The sequence below is a fragment of the Pteropus vampyrus genome, unplaced genomic scaffold, assembly GCF_000151845.1.
Source record: "Pteropus vampyrus isolate Shadow unplaced genomic scaffold, Pvam_2.0 Scaffold99, whole genome shotgun sequence".
Lineage (NCBI taxonomy): Eukaryota > Metazoa > Chordata > Mammalia > Chiroptera > Pteropodidae > Pteropus > Pteropus vampyrus.
In genome coordinates this window covers 3,104,466-3,122,699 of record NW_011888880.1, presented here as the reverse complement: position 1 = coordinate 3,122,699, position 18,234 = coordinate 3,104,466, and the positions used below count along the sequence as shown (strand labels likewise).

At 34.5% G+C, this 18,234-nt stretch overlaps 1 protein-coding gene across 4 annotated transcripts in view; it reads right to left on the bottom strand.

The window, feature by feature from the left end:
- Positions 1-1,850: 1,850 nt before the first annotated feature.
- Positions 1,851-18,234, bottom strand: part of SGK3 (serum/glucocorticoid regulated kinase family member 3) — a 94,629-nt gene continuing 78,245 nt past the window's right edge. For all 4 annotated transcript variants that reach the window (XM_011364606.2, XM_011364604.2, XM_011364608.2 and 1 more), the window contains 7 exons: positions 16,374-16,486; positions 16,187-16,223; positions 15,509-15,595; positions 13,630-13,725; positions 11,764-11,919; positions 6,826-6,915; positions 1,851-3,569 (listed from right to left, as the gene is read on the bottom strand). In XM_011364606.2, coding sequence (XP_011362908.1) covers positions 3,399-3,569; positions 6,826-6,915; positions 11,764-11,919; positions 13,630-13,725; positions 15,509-15,595; positions 16,187-16,223; positions 16,374-16,486 — 750 coding nt within the window. In that variant the 3' untranslated portion in view covers positions 1,851-3,398. The remainder of the gene's footprint in view (positions 3,570-6,825; positions 6,916-11,763; positions 11,920-13,629; positions 13,726-15,508; positions 15,596-16,186; positions 16,224-16,373; positions 16,487-18,234) is intronic.

The window sequence follows — 18,234 nt, the reverse complement described above, 5'->3', positions numbered from 1 at the left end:
CATTGAAAACGCTACCTTGAAAACATTACGCACAGGGAAAAAAGCCAAATACTGTTATGACACTGTTTATATGAAATGTCCATAATAGGCAACTCTGTACAGAAAGTAGTTTTCCTCATATAGACCTTGTACATAATTTGATTTCTACCTAAGGATTTATTTGGGGGGGGGGGAGTTGCTAATGTAAATGGTATTATTTCTAATTTCAATTTTTACTTGTTTATTGCTGGTAAGAAAGGAAATGACTTTTGTGTATATTAACCTTGTATCATGCAACCATGCTATAATCACTTATTGGTTCCAGAAACTTAAAAATTCTATTGAATTTTTACATATATATTTATGTCATTTGCAAACAAGGACAGTTTACTTGCTTTTGATATCTAATTGAAGCATATCACTAAGGGATATCTTACTAAAGCAAGTGTTAAGTGTTCAATGTCAATGTATCATTAACAAAGTTATACTTGTTGAATTATTACTATCACCAAGGCATAATATAAAAATTCAACACAGCAAGGCTATATTAACTACTATCTGGAAAGAAGTGAAAAATATCCAACACACTGAGATCAAATGTGACAATTTCAATGGGTCTGTTTTCTGTATATAAGCTACCTGGATTCCATAACTAATAAAACATAAAAACATTTAAATATTGATAACTTATTGTAGACTTTCTCACAAAGATTTAACTAATGAAGTGGAAATCTCTGCTCCCTAATAAAGTGAAGATGATAAAAATGTTAGAAAAAAATAAATCTACAGTACATTCTTATAAAAAGAATTTACAGTAAAAACTTACAAGTTATATTTGAATGCAAGATTTCTAAAATCAAGTGTCTAGTTCTTCCATTAAGTGGGATTATGTAGTGATATAATTCTTTGTTTTACACTATTCCATTAAGATTCATATGATGATCTATCATTTTTAGTGCAATATGTAAAAATAACTTATTTGTAGGGCCCTTTGGCTACTTCATTGCTATATCGCTCTAAACTTATACTTCTCTATTGGCTTGTTTCTTTGTGTAATATTGCTTATTCTCTACTATCTTGATTGTGGGTAAATTATTAAAAAGTTACATTTTGAGACAGCTATTATTTCTTTGACTTAATTACCTCTGTAAAAAAAACAGGTATAATACAAAGAAATAGTAAAATGAGACATATTTTGGGGTAGGAGTCCTTTCAAGTACTAAGAAATATGTACGTTTAAAGGATTACAAATAGGTGATTTCACAATATTGGTAAGAAACCAAAAATGCTAAATAGATGATATAAATCTCTACATGGAATTCTTTCAGGGAAAGAGAAAGCAATTTCTCTTAATATTAGGTGAGTTAAGGAGAGCAAAAGTGGCATAGAAAGCCAATTTTTTTTTTTTATAGCAATGAATCCTTTTGAACGTCTGAACAAAGCTATGTAGCACTCCCTGCCCCAAGTCCATTCCATTTACACACAAAACTTGGCATAATATTTCAAGGTACTCAAGCCATGCAAAACTCATCTCTGTACAGTTAAGGGTTTCCTATGAACAATCACATTAGGATATGGAAGAATCTAGTAATTTTATGTTTGTTCAAATATTTAATTAAAATTTTACTTTTCTGTCTCGCATATATAAATAATTCATTTTGTAATGACTACTCTAACCATCACCAATTTTAATTTAAAATAATGACAGACATTAGATGATCACTAATCTTTTTGCTAGTTTTATTATACTATATAAGATTTTTCTTGCAATCAAGAATCATCAGCATTCTATTTTAAATTTGTCCTTAAATATATACAATATTGCACTTTAATTTTTGGCAGTTTAAGGAGCGGCTGAATTAAAAAAATCATACAAGAAACTGTAGTCTTTATTTTGCTTTATAATAAGCAAGAAGCTTTATGTAAAGCAGAACTTACAGTAGTGCCAAAAAAAACCCAAATATTTACAGTGTTGCTATTAGTCTTACCTCTGAAGGAAGATTCAGTGTATTGAATGCAAATATTAATCTAACAAAAGCACATTACCCTCCCTCCAATCTGCTGAACATTTTTAAGCCAAAGGGTACTAGTGTGAAATGCTTCTGTGATTTCTTTCTCAAGAGAAAGTACATTTAAAGAATGCTTGTTCTTGAAGCATCTAAACTGGGTCACTAAACTCTTTCATAATGTTTCCTACAAGATTTGAAAAATCTCTAAACTAAAAATGAGAATTCCAAGATAAGCACTTTTTTTTTTTTTTTTTTAGTTTTTCTGAAGTTATTCTCTTTTACAATTACAAGTACACAAGTTAGTTGGCTTTTAGTATGACTTTATGTCATTTTCTTATATATTTTCTGAAATACATAAGATACTGGCTAGGTATCTGCCTGAATTATTTTTAACTTTTGTTACACTGTAGTGAAACTGTATACATTTATATTGATCCCGTATTTGCTATTCTACTTTTTACTTCCCAATTAGGTAAATACAATAGAAAGCTCAATATTTTTCACTTATCAACCAATTAGGGAGGCAGTTTTGAATAGCTATTTTCAAAACTAAATACCCAGATTTAGGCCTACTTATAACAGTATATTGAACATTCAAAAGACCAAAAAGAACATAAATAGAATGTATTTATAATATAAATACACGAAACAAAGACATTCATTTTTGGCACCACCTAAAAAAAATCCAGCAGTACTTTATTACCCTTCAGATCTTTGGAAACACTTAAAATGTCTAACTATTAAACTTTTACTTTTACTCTGGAGAAAAAATAATTCACAAAATTTCAACTGGTATTTCCAAAGCAAAAGATTTTCTTTTGTTATTTCTTAATTTGATCTGCGGAAAGACCCATTATTTAATGAACAGCCAATGTGTTAACTATGCTTTTACATTTTAATCCTACCAAGAACTGATTATGTCAAACAGTGATTTATTATGGACATATATGGTTTCTTCTTAGACAACCATGTACCAATTGCATAGCTCTGATCTGAGAACAAAGGTCAAAGTAGAGAGTTACAAAGGCATTAATATATGTTAACTGAACTGAAATAAACTGTTGAAAAACAGTCTATCTTGGGTAGATGTTAGTGTAAACTTAGAGGGAAAAAAACAGTCATTAGCAAAAAACTTTTCTTTAAAAATAGGTTAATGCTAAGAACAACAGCTTTTAAAATTTCTGTTTAAAAATAAGCTTAATAAACAAGAATACAAATTTTCATTCAAAACTTAGCTCTTTGAAATGCCCTATTTTCTTGCATACAGCAGAAAATACATTTTTCAGAGTAAACATTACATGTAAAAATGAGGCACTAGTTTAAACATATTCGAATATGTTCACACAAACAGGAGTTCCAGTCTCAATCGTAGGCTTATATTTGCTTAATGCTTTCCGGATGGCAAACTGTTCACAAAAATAAGTCTTCTGAAGGAGGTGCGTAAGAAAAACCAACGAATGCATCATCGGCCTCCAGTACGCTGGCGTTCACTATAGAATAGTCAGAAGACACACACACAGAATATGGAACTGTTTCTTCCGTAAATACTGCATCAAAGTTCCTGATATCATCTGGTCCTGCCTAAAATATCAAGAGCACATTATTATTCGACTTAGCTTTTTTCATTAATTTAATCTTTCATTAAAATCCCTTTATGAATTTGTATATTTATTCCTGACAAGTTCAGATGTCTTCTTAGCTTCATCATTGCTTTGAAATATTTTCTGCTTTTCCTTCCCTGATTTTTATTATTCAGGTGAGGTCCTTCTAACAGGTAAGGTTCTTGTTGTTGGGTTGAGGGGAGGGGAGCTAAGGGTAAGGAAGGCTGGCATAACCAGAGTCCTTACCTATGTTCATTTGAATTGCGGGACCTGCAACTGACCTCCCTTTTCTCTCTCTATCCATCACATCTAAGTTTAGAAAAGGGGTTCAGGTGGGCTTTCAGGATTGCCTTTCACATTTGAGGTTTCATAAAAAGCCTGCCACCCAGTTTCTCAATTCTAGATAGGTGAAGCTTTTTGATGAAGAAATGAAGGGGTCTGGTAAGTAAAATTGTGAAAGGTGATTCTTTTTGTGCTACAAAGGTCACTAGGCATTCAGCTATGACACCTTAGGTCTAGAGGCCTAAGGAGACCAGGAATGTGGGAAACAAAGCATGGGGTCTGCTAAGGCTTGAACGCAGTGGTTCTTCATCTTCCTTTACAGATCTGATACAAGCTAATGAACTATCCCCTCCAATGCATTTAAAGATAAAAACTGGGTTACAAATTCAGGTGAGTCACTGTTGAAGCCCAACCCTGAAGCTCTAGCCAGCTCTGCTCTAAACGATGAGAATACTTAAAACGTTCAAGCCACAATGTCTAACTAAGGCGAACAAATAGGAACTCAGAGCAGATGTTATAATCCAAGGATACAGTTAGCCTGCTAGGTCTACAAACAGCAGAGCAGAGCCCAGGGAAACCCAGGATGCTAGTCCTTCCATGTGAGAAATTCCCTCACCACGGAGGAAAAAGAATGCTAGAAATTATATTTATGTATATTAAAAATGTCATCAAGTTCTTTCATATAACCCCAGAAAGCATGGCTTCTGGAATAACAAAGGTTTGAATTCTGGCTGTGAAATCTGCTAGCTATAATTCTTTATATAAACTACTCTAACTCTGTGAGTTTGTTTCCTCTCCTATAAAATAGGAATATTACCACCTTCCTGTTTAGGTTGTTTGTTAGGATTTGATGTGTTAATACATAAAATTCCTAGAATCTGACATGTAGCAAGTGCTCGATAAATGGTGGCAAATGCTCTTTTACTTGACTTTGTAAATATTTTGAGAAAGCCCTTATGGCTCATGGCTAGTACTGACAGGGACAACACTGGATGGCTCATGTGGAGAGTGAGAGCTCTGTCTTCAAGGCACCCCGGCTCAAATTATAGTCCTGCAACTTCGACTAAATTCTGGGCAAGTTATTTAGCTTCTCTGTGCTTAAGTGAACTCATCTGTATTATGTGGAAAACAACAGTACTATTTCATAAGACTGTTGTCAGAGTTAAATAACAGGATGTAAGTATTGAGAAAAAAATATATACTTTATCCTGCTCTAGCTAACTTTTGATCTTTGTTAATCTGTTAGGTGAAAAATGGTGACTGTTAGGGTTTTGTTTTACATTTCTTCAACTGTCAGTAAGTTTGAACATCTTTTCATATATTTAAAAGCCACCTGTATTTTCCTGTAATTGCAATTATTTTGTGTCTTTTGTCCATGTTTCTACTAGTCATTGGTCTTTTTTCTCACTGATTTATAAGAATGCTTCATGTGCTAAGGAGATCTTCCCCAATTTGTTATTTTCAGTATTTTTTTCATGGAGACATTTCTAAACTTAGGGACTCCTAAGTCTTTAATGTACTCAATGACACACTGATTTGAGGATAACTAATCTCAGTAAGCTCTCAAAGAAAATAAAATTATTCTTAAAGATCCTAAGTTCTTATTGAAGACTCCAGAAATTAGGGACAGACTGTCCCTAATGGAGTCACTTGTAAAACAGTCATTTCTGGATGAACTACATGAAATAAGTCAATCTAGAAAAATTATTATGTTTTTAGGTGTATGATATCACACCTATTAATACCAGCTATGGGATATGGATTGAGGCGAACCTTTAATAAAATCTAAGTAGGTTAAATAATACTCACTGTCCTGAAGTGATTTTCTTATCCTAATCTGACTTATTAAAAAAGTTATTTCATGAGTTTCACAGTAATACCACAAAATTTAAATAAAAGAAAAACGAAGTCACCTATGATCTTGCAACCCCAAATCAATCTTAGTTTATATTCTCTTCCTGTCATTACCCATCATTTTCACTGCTGTAATTATAAGTCACAAAATTGTAATTACCATAATAACATTTAATATTACAAGGATTTTTCAAGTATCTGCTCATTGTTATATTATTAGTATCATTTATTTAACATGAATAGGCCACAGACCATAAGAGAGCACAGAAAGAATAATGACTTTGGAATCAGGCACAGATTTGAATCCTTGCTCTGCTATGTGACAGCTCTGAGTTTCCCTTCATAAAACAAGTATAATAAGAATAGTAATAGCAGTAATTTGGTAGCTTATTTGAGGAATAAATTACATATTGCAATGCATAATAAGTACATATGCTTACATAGATGAAGCTACCAATAGTAACATCATCATTGACCTAGGGATGATTATTTACATTTTCCCTATTGTTATACACTTATTTCCAAACATTTTCGACATTGTTAATATTGTAAACAGGTCTTCGATGCAGCTTTTCTGCTTTAAAATAAAAATTATTTTTAGGTAAAATGTTTCTTTCCATCAGTAGATTTAACATATCAAACTAACATGAACATTTTTATAATACTGTCTTACTGTTTTCCAGAAAAGAGGTTTACAATTTATATCACCATTAATGTTTGCCTGTACCTGGTTTTATATGAATCTAGAAAAAACTGTGCATTAGTGTTACTTAAAATATTTGTTGATTTATAGGTATGAAAATGATACCTCATAGTTACTTTAATTTGCATTTATTTTTTTTACCCATTGAGCTCATCTCTTTCTTGTTCATGCTCTAAAGAAACACTTCACAATTACTGTGCTGAAAGATATTTTTACCAATCTAATGTAACTATAATCTTACTGGTCATCTTGAAGTTCTCAATTGTACCAGATAATCCTGAGTAAAGCATATTTCACAGATATTTAGGTACTGATTCAATTTCATCCAGACTGCCAAAATTATGATGAGCTACAGTTTTACATTTCACTATTTTATAAAGGACTTGGATATACTTACCACATTAGGATTAAAAGGTGGTGGAATCTTCTTTTGTACAAGGTCAGTCCAGCTAACTGATTCAAAAAAGGGATGATTCTGAATTTCAAGCTAGAATATTAAAGAAATATATATATATTTTTACTAATGTTGAAGAATATGTTAAGTACTCACTGAAGAAATTTATGAAGTCAAACCATTACCACTTTGTCTCTCAAAAATCTTCTTAGATACATGTTTACATTATTCATGTGGCAAAATGGTGCAGCAGGAAGACTACCTGAGCAGACATGACGATTATATCCTTTTCAAAGTCACAGTTTCTTCATAAGTAAAATGGGGTTAACATTTCTGCCCTAGATACTTCACAGGTTGTTTTAAGGATCAGTGGAAAATATAGAAATAAAAGTGGTATGAAAAGAAAAAAAGGACTACATGGGCACAAATAATTATTATTATTTGTTGTTGTTATTATTATTATTATTATTATCATCATTATTATTTTTTGAGTGGGGGAGGTAAAGAAAAAGTTAGGAAAGGAAGTTTTACACACTGGGCCAGAGGTAAAATCAAGGTGATATGTTCACTACCAAAATGTATTCCACTCTGGGTCGCTATTAAAAGTTGGCACAGTATTTATTCCAGCTTTTTTTTTTTTTTTTTTTTGGTCTTCCTGCAAGGTGCAATGAAAGTGTATAAAGTAAGATCTAACCTGGTTTGGTGGGTTTAAAAAAGACTTCTTAGAGAAAGTGATGTCTGATCAGAGTTCTGAAATATGAGTAAGAATTAGCCAGACAAAAGAATGAGTTATGTGAGATACAAAACAGAAAATGACAAATGAATAAACAAAACAAACAAACTCATAGACACAGACGACAGAAGGGTGGTTTCCAGCGGGGTAAGAGGGAGGGTGAAGAGGGTAAAGGGGGCCAAATATATGATGACAGAGGGAGCCCAGACTTCGGGTGGTGAGCACACAATACCATATACAAGAACTGCATACTTGAAATTTATATAACGTTATTAATCAATTTTACCCCCCAAGTTTTTTTTTAAAAAATGAGGGAAGAATATTCCAGGTAGAATATGAAGGCCCGAAGGTGGCAAAAAGGTTAGTTTGGTCAAGAAAATGAGTCCAGTATGGTTGTAGTACAGGGAAAGATGGGGACTGTCACACAAGGTGAGGCTCAAGAGGTAAAAGGGCCATGTCATATGGGCCTGTATTAGAATTTTAGATTTTATTCTAGGGGTATAGGAAGCCATCAAGGAGTTTTAGGTTGAAGAATGTCACAGATGTGTGGTGTTTTCGGTTTTTTCTTAAGACCACTCAAACTGCAAAGGGAGAATAGACTGGAGAGTCGTAACCAGATAAAGGAAAACCAGCTACTGTTATGGACAAACAAAATGAGAGTGTTAGGAGAAGAGTAGTAACAGTGGGCACAGAGAGAAGTGTCTGGATACAGGAAAGACTTAGGGAGGCAGACACACCAGGACGTGGGTGTCTGCTGAATATGGAAGTAAGGAAGGAAGAAGAGTCAACAATGACTCTCATGATCACGCTCGGTGAAATAAGTCACATGAAAAAGGACAGGAACCATATGATTTCACTAACATGTGGGATATAAAACAGAAAGCAACAAATGAACAAACAAAATCTCATAGCCACAGACAACAGTACAGTGGGTACCAGAGGGAAAGGGGGATGGGGGAAGAAGAGGAGGTTAAAGGGGATCAAGTATATGGTGACAGAACTTTGGGTGGTGAGCACACAATGCAATATACAGATGATGCATTATAGAACTATACACTAGAAACTTCTATAATCTTATTAACCAATGTCACTCCAATAAGTTTAATAAAAAATGTTTGAAAGCAGTATTAGGAAAAAATTTGATTTAATTATTTGATATATTAAATTTATAGTTATAGAGAATACTGAATAGACAGATAAAAACAAGTACAGAAAAGAGTATATTGTGTTCCCATTTGTGTAAAAAAAGTTGGTGGGGAGGAGATGAGTATTATGGGTATTTGCGGAAAGGATAAACAATAGAAAAAAATATTGATAGTGATGACTTCTGGAGAATGAGATAGGGATCTAGGGTGGGAGGCTATATTTTTCACTTTGCACTCTGAAAAATTCTTTAAATTTTTTTACATGTATCTTCTTAACAAAAATGCCAATAAATAAATACATGAATGTTTTTAAAAAATAACTCTCAGATTTCTGACCTAAGAATCACAGAAGGAAGATAGCAGGAGTTCGATTTAGAAGATGCTGTGTTTGCGGTACCCTCAGGAAATCCAAGGGGTGGTGCTGAACAGGCAGGTGTTACATGAACCCAGAGTTCAGAAAAGAGGTGTGGACTGAAGATAAAAATGTGTGAGACAAAGACACATTGGTAATCAAAGCCACAGGGCCAAGTGACATTGTTCAAATGAGAGCAAACAGAAGGAAAGACGGTTTTAGGACAACCACGAGGAACTGCAATACTTAACAGTCAGGCTAAAGTGGGGAGCTCACAGAGATTACGGAGGAGGGCCTAGAAATAGAGAGAGAAAAGCACAAGATGAGTGTGTGCTCTTGCAGCCTAGGGAACAAAAGAGTGTTGGAAATTTAAATGCTGCCGACAGTGCGAGCTGAGGAATAGAAGTATTCAGCAATTCTAGTAGCTATTTTGTGGTAAACTGAGAAATGAGAAAGGATTGGGAAAAAGAGAATGCATATAGAAACTTTCAACAAGTTTGGCTATGAAGGGAAATTTCAAGAGAGTATTACCCTGCAGGATGGCAGGATTGAAGGTTTTTTGGTTTGTCTTAAGAAGAGACGTGACAATGTTTAATTAACTAAGTGGAAGAAACTAGAACAAAAGTGAGCAGTTATCTGTGCACGAAAAAGCTTGCAAAGGATGCCCTGTGAGAGGCTGGGATCCAGCACAGGTAGAAACTGACCTTTTCCACTATAACAGGAAGAAGGTAACAACAGGAGCAGATGCATGTAGGTCTGCAAACTTAACAGCAAGAAGCTCAATTAGTTCTGCTCTGCTGACTCTATTTTCCGAAACTCTATAATAGAAGGCAAGATGATCTGCTAAAAGTGAAGAAGAAAAGGCATCTGGAAACCTGGAGAGAAGGTCTGAAATAGTTAACATAGAGAGGAAGAGAGAAAGCTGGAGAAACCTGGGGCACCACCAGGCAGTGGTGACGCACAAAGACCTTAATGGCTATGACTTCGCAGTGCTTCCAATGTGCCCACATGACACTGTGATTTGTAATATGAAATACATACTTCGTCACTTTCTGGCAGAGTTCCCAAACCCCTCGGAATTTCCTAAGTGATGACAGCAACTCTGGTGTCTCTTTTTATGTTAATGAGGTAACTTTTGGACCCCAGCCAAGGATGGGGGCTGGTTGCCAGGAGAAACAATCTTGTGATTAAAGTTAAAACTTTCAGTCCCAAACCTCCTTCCAAGCCTCCGGCGAAGGGAAAGAGGCTGGAGGTTGAATCAATCACCAGTGGCCAATAACTTAGTCAATCATGACTACATAATGGAGTCTCCATAAAAAGCCAAAAGGATATCTCATTGGCCCATGCTGGGGAACCAGAATGCTTCCATGTGTCATTGTGCCAGGCCTCAAGCTCCATGAGGACAGAAGCTCCTTTGTTTGGGACCTCGCCCTCTGTATCTCGTCATCTGGCTGTTGATCTGTATCTTTTAATATCCTTTGCAGTAAATCAGTACTATAGTAAGTAAATGGGTTTTGAGTTCTGTGAGTTGTTCTAGTAAATTAATCAAACCCAAGGAGGGAATCGTGGGGAACCTCTGATATGTAGCTGGTCTGTCAGAAGCACAGGTAACAATCTGGGCTTTTGATTGGTGTTTGAAGTAAAAAGTGGTCTTGTGGGACTAAGCCCTTCACCTGCGGAATCTAATTCCTTCTTCAGGTGGACAGTGTCAGAATTAAACTGAATTTTCAGACACTGCTGGTGTCTGAAATTTAGCTTGTTGGTTTGGAGAAGCCTGCACACACACGCACACACGCATCGGAATTGGGTCTGGGAACGCTTTTCAGCCCAGTTATGCAACTTTCTTCAGTTCTGTTAAGCAGCCCCAGAGATGACGAATGGATTTCTCCATGACTGCAATTTCTATCAATGAAATCAATAAAAGCACCGAAGGGCAAGGAATCACAAAATAGCAGCAAGACTGACAAACAAGGGACTGTGGAATCCCAGACAGAGAGAGAACAGATGAGAGAGCCACCTGATGGACTGGGGAGTATAGGAGAGAAAAATCAGTAGCGGAAAAGTTTATCATTCCCAGCTCAAGTTCAAGATTGATAAACAGCCATTGGGTATTTCTGGGAAATTTAATTGAATTTAAAAGTTTATGTTCGACGGTTTGTGAATTTACTGACAGAGTAACATAACACTGGTAACTACACTAGCAATTTAATTACCCTGATTAAAAAAACGTAAAACAAAAAACCCTGCAGATTCCATAATTATCTCAAGGCGGTGTCTCCAAATTCTCAGGAAAAAAAAGTGATTTAATGTTAGTTCGAGGCAAAAGGCATTACCTCATGCAGTCAGGAGGCACTTAAATTCTTGTTAAACAAAATGATCTGAAAGTTTAGGTAATCAAAAAAAAACATATGCCACACATTTTTAAAAAGGAGAGAGAGGAGGAAAAATTCTAATAAAAAATCGAATAAATAAGAGTGTGAAAGCTGGATGTGGGGGATGGAGAGGAGAGGATCAAACTGTTATGGAGATCAAATGAAAAAAATGTTCGAGCGCTTTAAACTGTACAGTTCCATACAGACACACTGGTGAAAACTGTCGGGTGCTCTTCTTAAGAGCTGTATTCATTCCATTAAATACAACATAAAATAAGGCTTTATCTTCAAATTATAAACAAGCTTAAATAAAGCGGGTACTGGGAAAGATATACATACAAAGTCTTCTTTGGCACCAAGTCGATTTTGCCTGTCTTTTTCTAGGAGTTCTTCCAGAATGGACCAGGCTGTAAGGCTCACTCCTGGCCTCAAATTTAGGGGCTTGTGAAGAATATTGTCATACATTTCAGCAACATCTCGGCAATAAAAAGGAGGCTGGGGAAAAATAAGCAAAATAAAGACAATGTTAACTAAACTATGCTAAGATGTTTAGATTAAAATACTTGGATTTGGCTTTGATCTACAGGAAGCCGACTGGGTCTGGACAACTGCAGAAATGTGCAGGCCACTTTGAGTGCGTGGATATTGGCAGTGTGGCCTCTTGAGGAGGAAGTGATTCTAAAACCCAAGAGCTTATTACATGTTCATTGAATAAATTAAGGTCAGTCTGTTCAATAACACCTTGTAGAAAAGACAACTACCGACCACGTCACAGGCACAATGATAGAATTATTGGAAATAGAGATCCAACACCGATGCAACATTACGTGATTTCTTGATTCTTGAGAATAAACTAATTAAAACAGATTTCTAGTAGAGATGGAGATCTGAAGATACTACGTCTTCCTAAGTACTGTCAGTGACAGCATTATGAGTGTACTCTGCAGAATTAAAATTCTACTGTCACTCAACATAGCATTAGCCAGTTAAACATAGAGTTTAAAAGTTTTAAAGTAAAAATAATTTTCAAAGTTAAGGGAGTTATAGGCTAGTCACTTTTTTTTATAGGAAAGAAAAAACTTTTTATTTTTTACTTTTTAAAATCTAACTTCATTTTTAAATAGTTAATGTAAGTCTCATCAATGGATGTTCCCTTTTGAATCAACTGAATTTTATATATGATATTTTATACTTTCAAAGTCCACTAAAGAAAGTCAAAGGATTTGGAAATATCAGGAGGGCAAATACCCAACACCTAAAGAAAGTAAGGTATAAAGTGGTTATCAGGTAGGTGTTCTAAGTCACCAGCGTAACCAAAAACTACATCTCTTCTCAAGTGGACCTCGGTCAAAGGCAAAGAAAAGACAGTGCGGGGGGCCATAGAAGTTTGACGGTGGTATTTGGCTTGCTGGGGGCAGCACCACGTGGGAAGAGAGGGTGGTTCCCAGCCCGACTGCTGGACACTCAAAGGGAGCCTAGAAACTATTCTGAATATTTCAAAAAGCCTAAAGAAAAACATACATTATTCCTATGAAGATATGTAAGCTAATTAAAATGCCTAAATTGTTTGTTTTGGTTGGACTGATATTAACTCAATGTAGGAAAACAACTTTACTCATGCTCATCAGAAGCTCTGGCTGGCCTTCTATGTCTTTAATAAACACTGGGGAAACTAATGATGTAACAAAGATCACTTCTTTCCAATGGAATCTTCAAGATGATGTTTTGGTGAAGAGAACTGAGGGTTCCCAGTGATGAAGAGAGTGTAGTATCAGTATATTAACTAAAGCCTATAAAAACAAGATACAAGGCAAAAGCCAAAAGGCATTACAAATGCAAATACAAAATTCTTTTTTCTTCTCATTTCTTTGAAATCAGGCAGAATGATGATTGGGGTAAACTGAATTAAAAGTGGATAATTTTAATGTTAAAACTAGGTGTCTATTCTTTTAAAATGTGAATGGGATGAGAATACCTAAAGTGATTACTATAAAAGAGAAATAATTATATTAAAAAATTAACAACAAAATGAAAAATTTTTCTTTTTGTGCAGATCCCTAATGTGGTTTTGGATTCATCTAACCAGGGTACTACTGCTCTCTTAGTGTTATCTAAGAGTCCACATGATTAGTAAAAGGGATAAGAGAGAAAACTCAAATCAATTATAATTATTGGAATAATAATAATAAGAGTAGAAGTGCGTACCAATCCGTACAGCATTTCATACAGAACCGCACCAAGGCACCACCAATCCACAGTATTGTCATAGGGCTGTTTTCTGATGACTTCAGGTGCAAGGTACTATGGAGAAAAAATTAAATATTAGAGCAACTCAATAACCAATTCAAGATAAAATTTAGGAATAAATGAGAAATTTATCTAATTTTAGGTGTTACTATCGTACTAAAAACATATTATCTAGATTTTCAAATAGTTGGGTATTCTCATTCTATACCTATGGTTCCTCAGCATCGACTGGGACATTTTTCAAAGTATACATATTCAAATATCTCCCCCACAAACCGTGATGCAGTTAAGAGAAACAGAAGAGGACAGCAAATGTAGAGTCTGTAGGTAAAATAGGTATTTTGGGGTGAGAAGAAGTCTTTCACAGGATTAATTTATTTTAGAAATTCCTCTGGTCACTACTCATAACTGTTTCTCTTGAAGAAAGAATTCTAAGGTGGCAATTATAATCCATTTTTTCCTTTTCAGTGGACATATTATACAAAAATGCTGTATGTTATTAGACAGCTATTTATATTTTAACTTGTAAAACACTCATCACCATTTCACACATATAAAATAGTAAATTTGAATTTTAGATTCCAAAATATATATTTTATCTTCCCATATGAAATAAGGAAATAGTTTCTTAAGCTTTTTCTATGTGATCTAAAGAATGGAAAAATAAATTAAAAAGATTTAATAACTGCTGATCACATTTAGATTTAGAAAAAAACTTTGTTTCCTTTCTAAAAACCACAAGTATTAGAATTTTTGTTTAACTATAAAATCAATATATATTCACAAAAAAATGTCCCTTCATATATACACTAAAAAAAGAATAGTTACTATTACATACAAGAGCTAGGGTTAGATTATAGAAAGAAAGAAAAAACTACATTTTAAAGTAAATGTTGTTACTTATGTTACTTAAGTTTCTGATCCTGATTAGAAATCTCATGTGAGCCATTTTTTCCCATGCATTTTCAACAATATTTGCCATTACTCTACGATGATGATTACGATAATGATAAAATACTACCTAGCACCTAAGATTACTATAAATACATTAAAATTCGGACAGTTTAAAATAAACTAAAAGTGTGTGTGTGTATGTGTGTGAATAACAAGGCTTTAACATAAATCATAAAGATTATTATTGTCTCAAATAGAAAGATAAATTTTCTGCTAGCTAGCATGATTAAAGAATGGGAATGTTTGGGTTAATAAATTATGATTTGTGCTTCCCCTCCACCAATATCCACTGCTTTATTTTCTTCTGTTAAATAAACACTTTTTAAGAAATAGTTTAACCATACAGAAAAACAGAAAAAAATAATAGAAACCAATAAGGCTGCCACCTAAATATAGGCAATGTCAATCTTTTGCCCTATTTCCGTTAGCTTTTTTTTTTTTTAAAAAAAAAGCTTTATTAAGATATTCACACACCATACAATTCGCCCATTTAAAGTGTACAATTCAGTGACTATTTGTATATTTATAGAGTTATGCAAACATTACCACAATTTTAGGACAATTTCATCACTGATTTGTGATTTTTTTTAAGGATTAGAAATATAATCGAATATTTAAAAAAGTCTAAGGTAAATATTAACATTGAAAACAAGCATAACATATCTTTGTTAGGTTATCTGTGGTATCTCACATGCACAGTTAAAAATAACAACTATCAATAAACTTTAAGTGTTCAGAAAGGATGATTATCAGATACTTCCAACTGGCTAGAAGCTAATATGATAGTTTTTTTTTCCGCTTTCAAATTTTGTATATGCAATTTGTGATTCATTTTTGCATTTTATACATGATTATGTGAATGGCAATGAGACATACTTCTTACCTCTGGTGTCCCACAAAATGTTGTCGTGGTGTCAGAAATAGCAATTCCTTCTTTACAAAGACCAAAATCTGTTAAGACAACATGTCCCTGAGAAGCACAGGGGCAGTAAGATAAAACAATGCATGGACATAAATTGGCAATTTTATAAACCATTCTATTTTGAAATAATTATAGACCCAAAGAAACTACAAAAATAATACACAGAATTCCATATACTCCCCATGTACCCAGCTTTCCCTAATGCTGACATCTTATATAACTGTACTATAATATCAAAATCAGGAAAATGACATCGGTACAATATCATACTTTATTCACTATTTTGCATGCAAATACGTGTGTGTTTTCACTATTTTGCACACATATACGTGTGTGTGTGCATGTATGTTCTATGCAATAGAGATGTACAGATTGGTGAAACTACCACCGCAATCAAGACAGAGGGCTGTCCATCATCCCAAAGAAACAAAGGATCCCCTCTCTGCTACCCCTTCATCTTTGCACTCTCCTACCCTCTCCATCCCTGTGCTCTCGCGACCACTAATCCTTTCTCCATCCCTATGGCTTTGTCTGTATGAGTGGAATCATTCAGTGTGGAACCTTTGAGGCTGACTTTTTTTCCACTAAGTATAACAATAAAAATTGAGAACTAGTAGGTTTTTAAATGACAATACTTACTACTGAATCCAAAAGAATATTTTCTGGTTTCAAGTCTCTATCAAGTTAAAAAAAAAAAAAAAAGAAAGAAAGAAAAAAAGAAAAGCAAAACTGAATATTAACTGAAATAAAATAATACGAAGACATTTTCACAAGTAACATTTTATTTATTTATTTATTTTTTACAAATAGTATTTTAAAAACTTACCTGTACACTATTTTGATGGAGTGCAAGTAACCCAAAGCGCTGGCAATTTCAGCAGCATAAAACCTAGCTCTGTGTTCAGGAAAGGACCGTTCTCTTTGTAAGTGAAAAAACAGCTGTAAAAGGGGGAAAAAAAAGAATATTAAGATTATTCACACATAAAGTGAAACAAATACATTCTATAACACAAAAATAGAATTCGTTTGTGTTACTTTGAACATGAGATAAAAAAGCACCACAGCACATAACTGTAACTCTCCTTTGTCTGTGTCCCAACCTAGCGATCCCTGTCTCTCTTCAACCACACCTTTCTCTCTACCCTTGCTAACTTACTCATCTCTCATTTACGTCTCAGTCCTCAATGTGGCAGTGTCCTCACCCCTGCAGAAAACCACTCTGATAAAAGATCATCGATGAAGACCAAGGATGTTGATATTGGCATGTAGTTACAGTATCTTACTGGACCTATTTTGACTGGTCTTTCCTTTGGGAAAAAAAAATCAAACATTATCCAGAGATTGGAAACTAGTGGCTAGCACATTGAATATAAACCACAGATATAATTTGTTTGAAACAATATTGTTTTTAGAAAAATCTAAATTTGGTTTCTTCAAGACAAAAAAAAAAAGGGGGGAGGGGACAGTTCTACCCCATTAAGCCTAAATTCCAATTTTGGTAGCAAATGGCTGGAGCTAAGCGGCATCTGGACTCTCCAGTCCACTTCTTACACTTCCCAATTCTTAATTTACTTCTTACAACCTGTCCTTTAGCCATGAGGTGAAGTCTGCTCGACCTACTCTAAGTCCCTTGGCTTCTCTGACAATGATCTCTCCCTTAGGTTTCCTTCCATCTTGGAGAGACCCTCCACTATAATCATAGCTAACACTGACTGCCTACTGCATCAAAGGCACAATGCTAAAGACTTTATATGATTGTATTATTTAATACACCTGTTTTGAGGTAGAAAATTAATGAGAAAGCTGAGGCTCAGAAAGGCTTGTTTATATGCTTAGCATAAGAATTATTTGATTATACTCTACCTGGCTCCAGAACAAATATGTAGTAATATACAATAATTAATATCACGTGTCAAGGTTAAAATGTAAATGTGAATATTAGGGGAAAATAATAGGAATAATAATAGGAAACACATAATGAAATCACATTCCTTCCATCTCTCTTTTTCTATCCTTTCTCCTGGTCTTTATTCCTTTTATATCTATTGCTTTTTCAACTTCTCCTCCATCCACCCCAATATTCTATTTTTCTCCCATCATCTTAGCCAAGTATGTCTTTTTAGAAGACAAGGCTACCTCTTTCCACCTTTGCTACTCAGTAATGAACAGTCACTGTGTAAAAAGGGCCCAGAAGCAAAGTCCTAAACAGCATGAAGAAATCATAGATGAAATCTGCTGTAGGATCCATCTGCAGTTAGATGTCTCACATGACATTTCAAGGACACAGAGTGGTACTTACGTCTAGGTTAAATCCAGGGTTTAACGCTCACTAGAACACTGTGATGTTGACAAAGTTACTTAACCTCTCTGAGCCTTAATTTCCTTATCTATAAAATGGGTACAAGTGTTTATCTCAAAGAATGGTGATGAACTGAAATAACACATGTAAAATAATTACAAAGTGCCAGGCCCTCAATAAATTCTCATTATATGTTAGCACTCACGCATGCATGAACTAAAATGACAACCCGAAAGGTAGGGAAAACGTGGGGTCATCTGCATCGCTGAGTCGGGGGGCCTGCGGGATTCATAATCTTACTTCTATACTGAAGAGTCAGAAGGCATTTTTACATACATGTAGGGGGTCGAATAATGATTCTCTTTATGATCTCCTCCAAATGATCTGG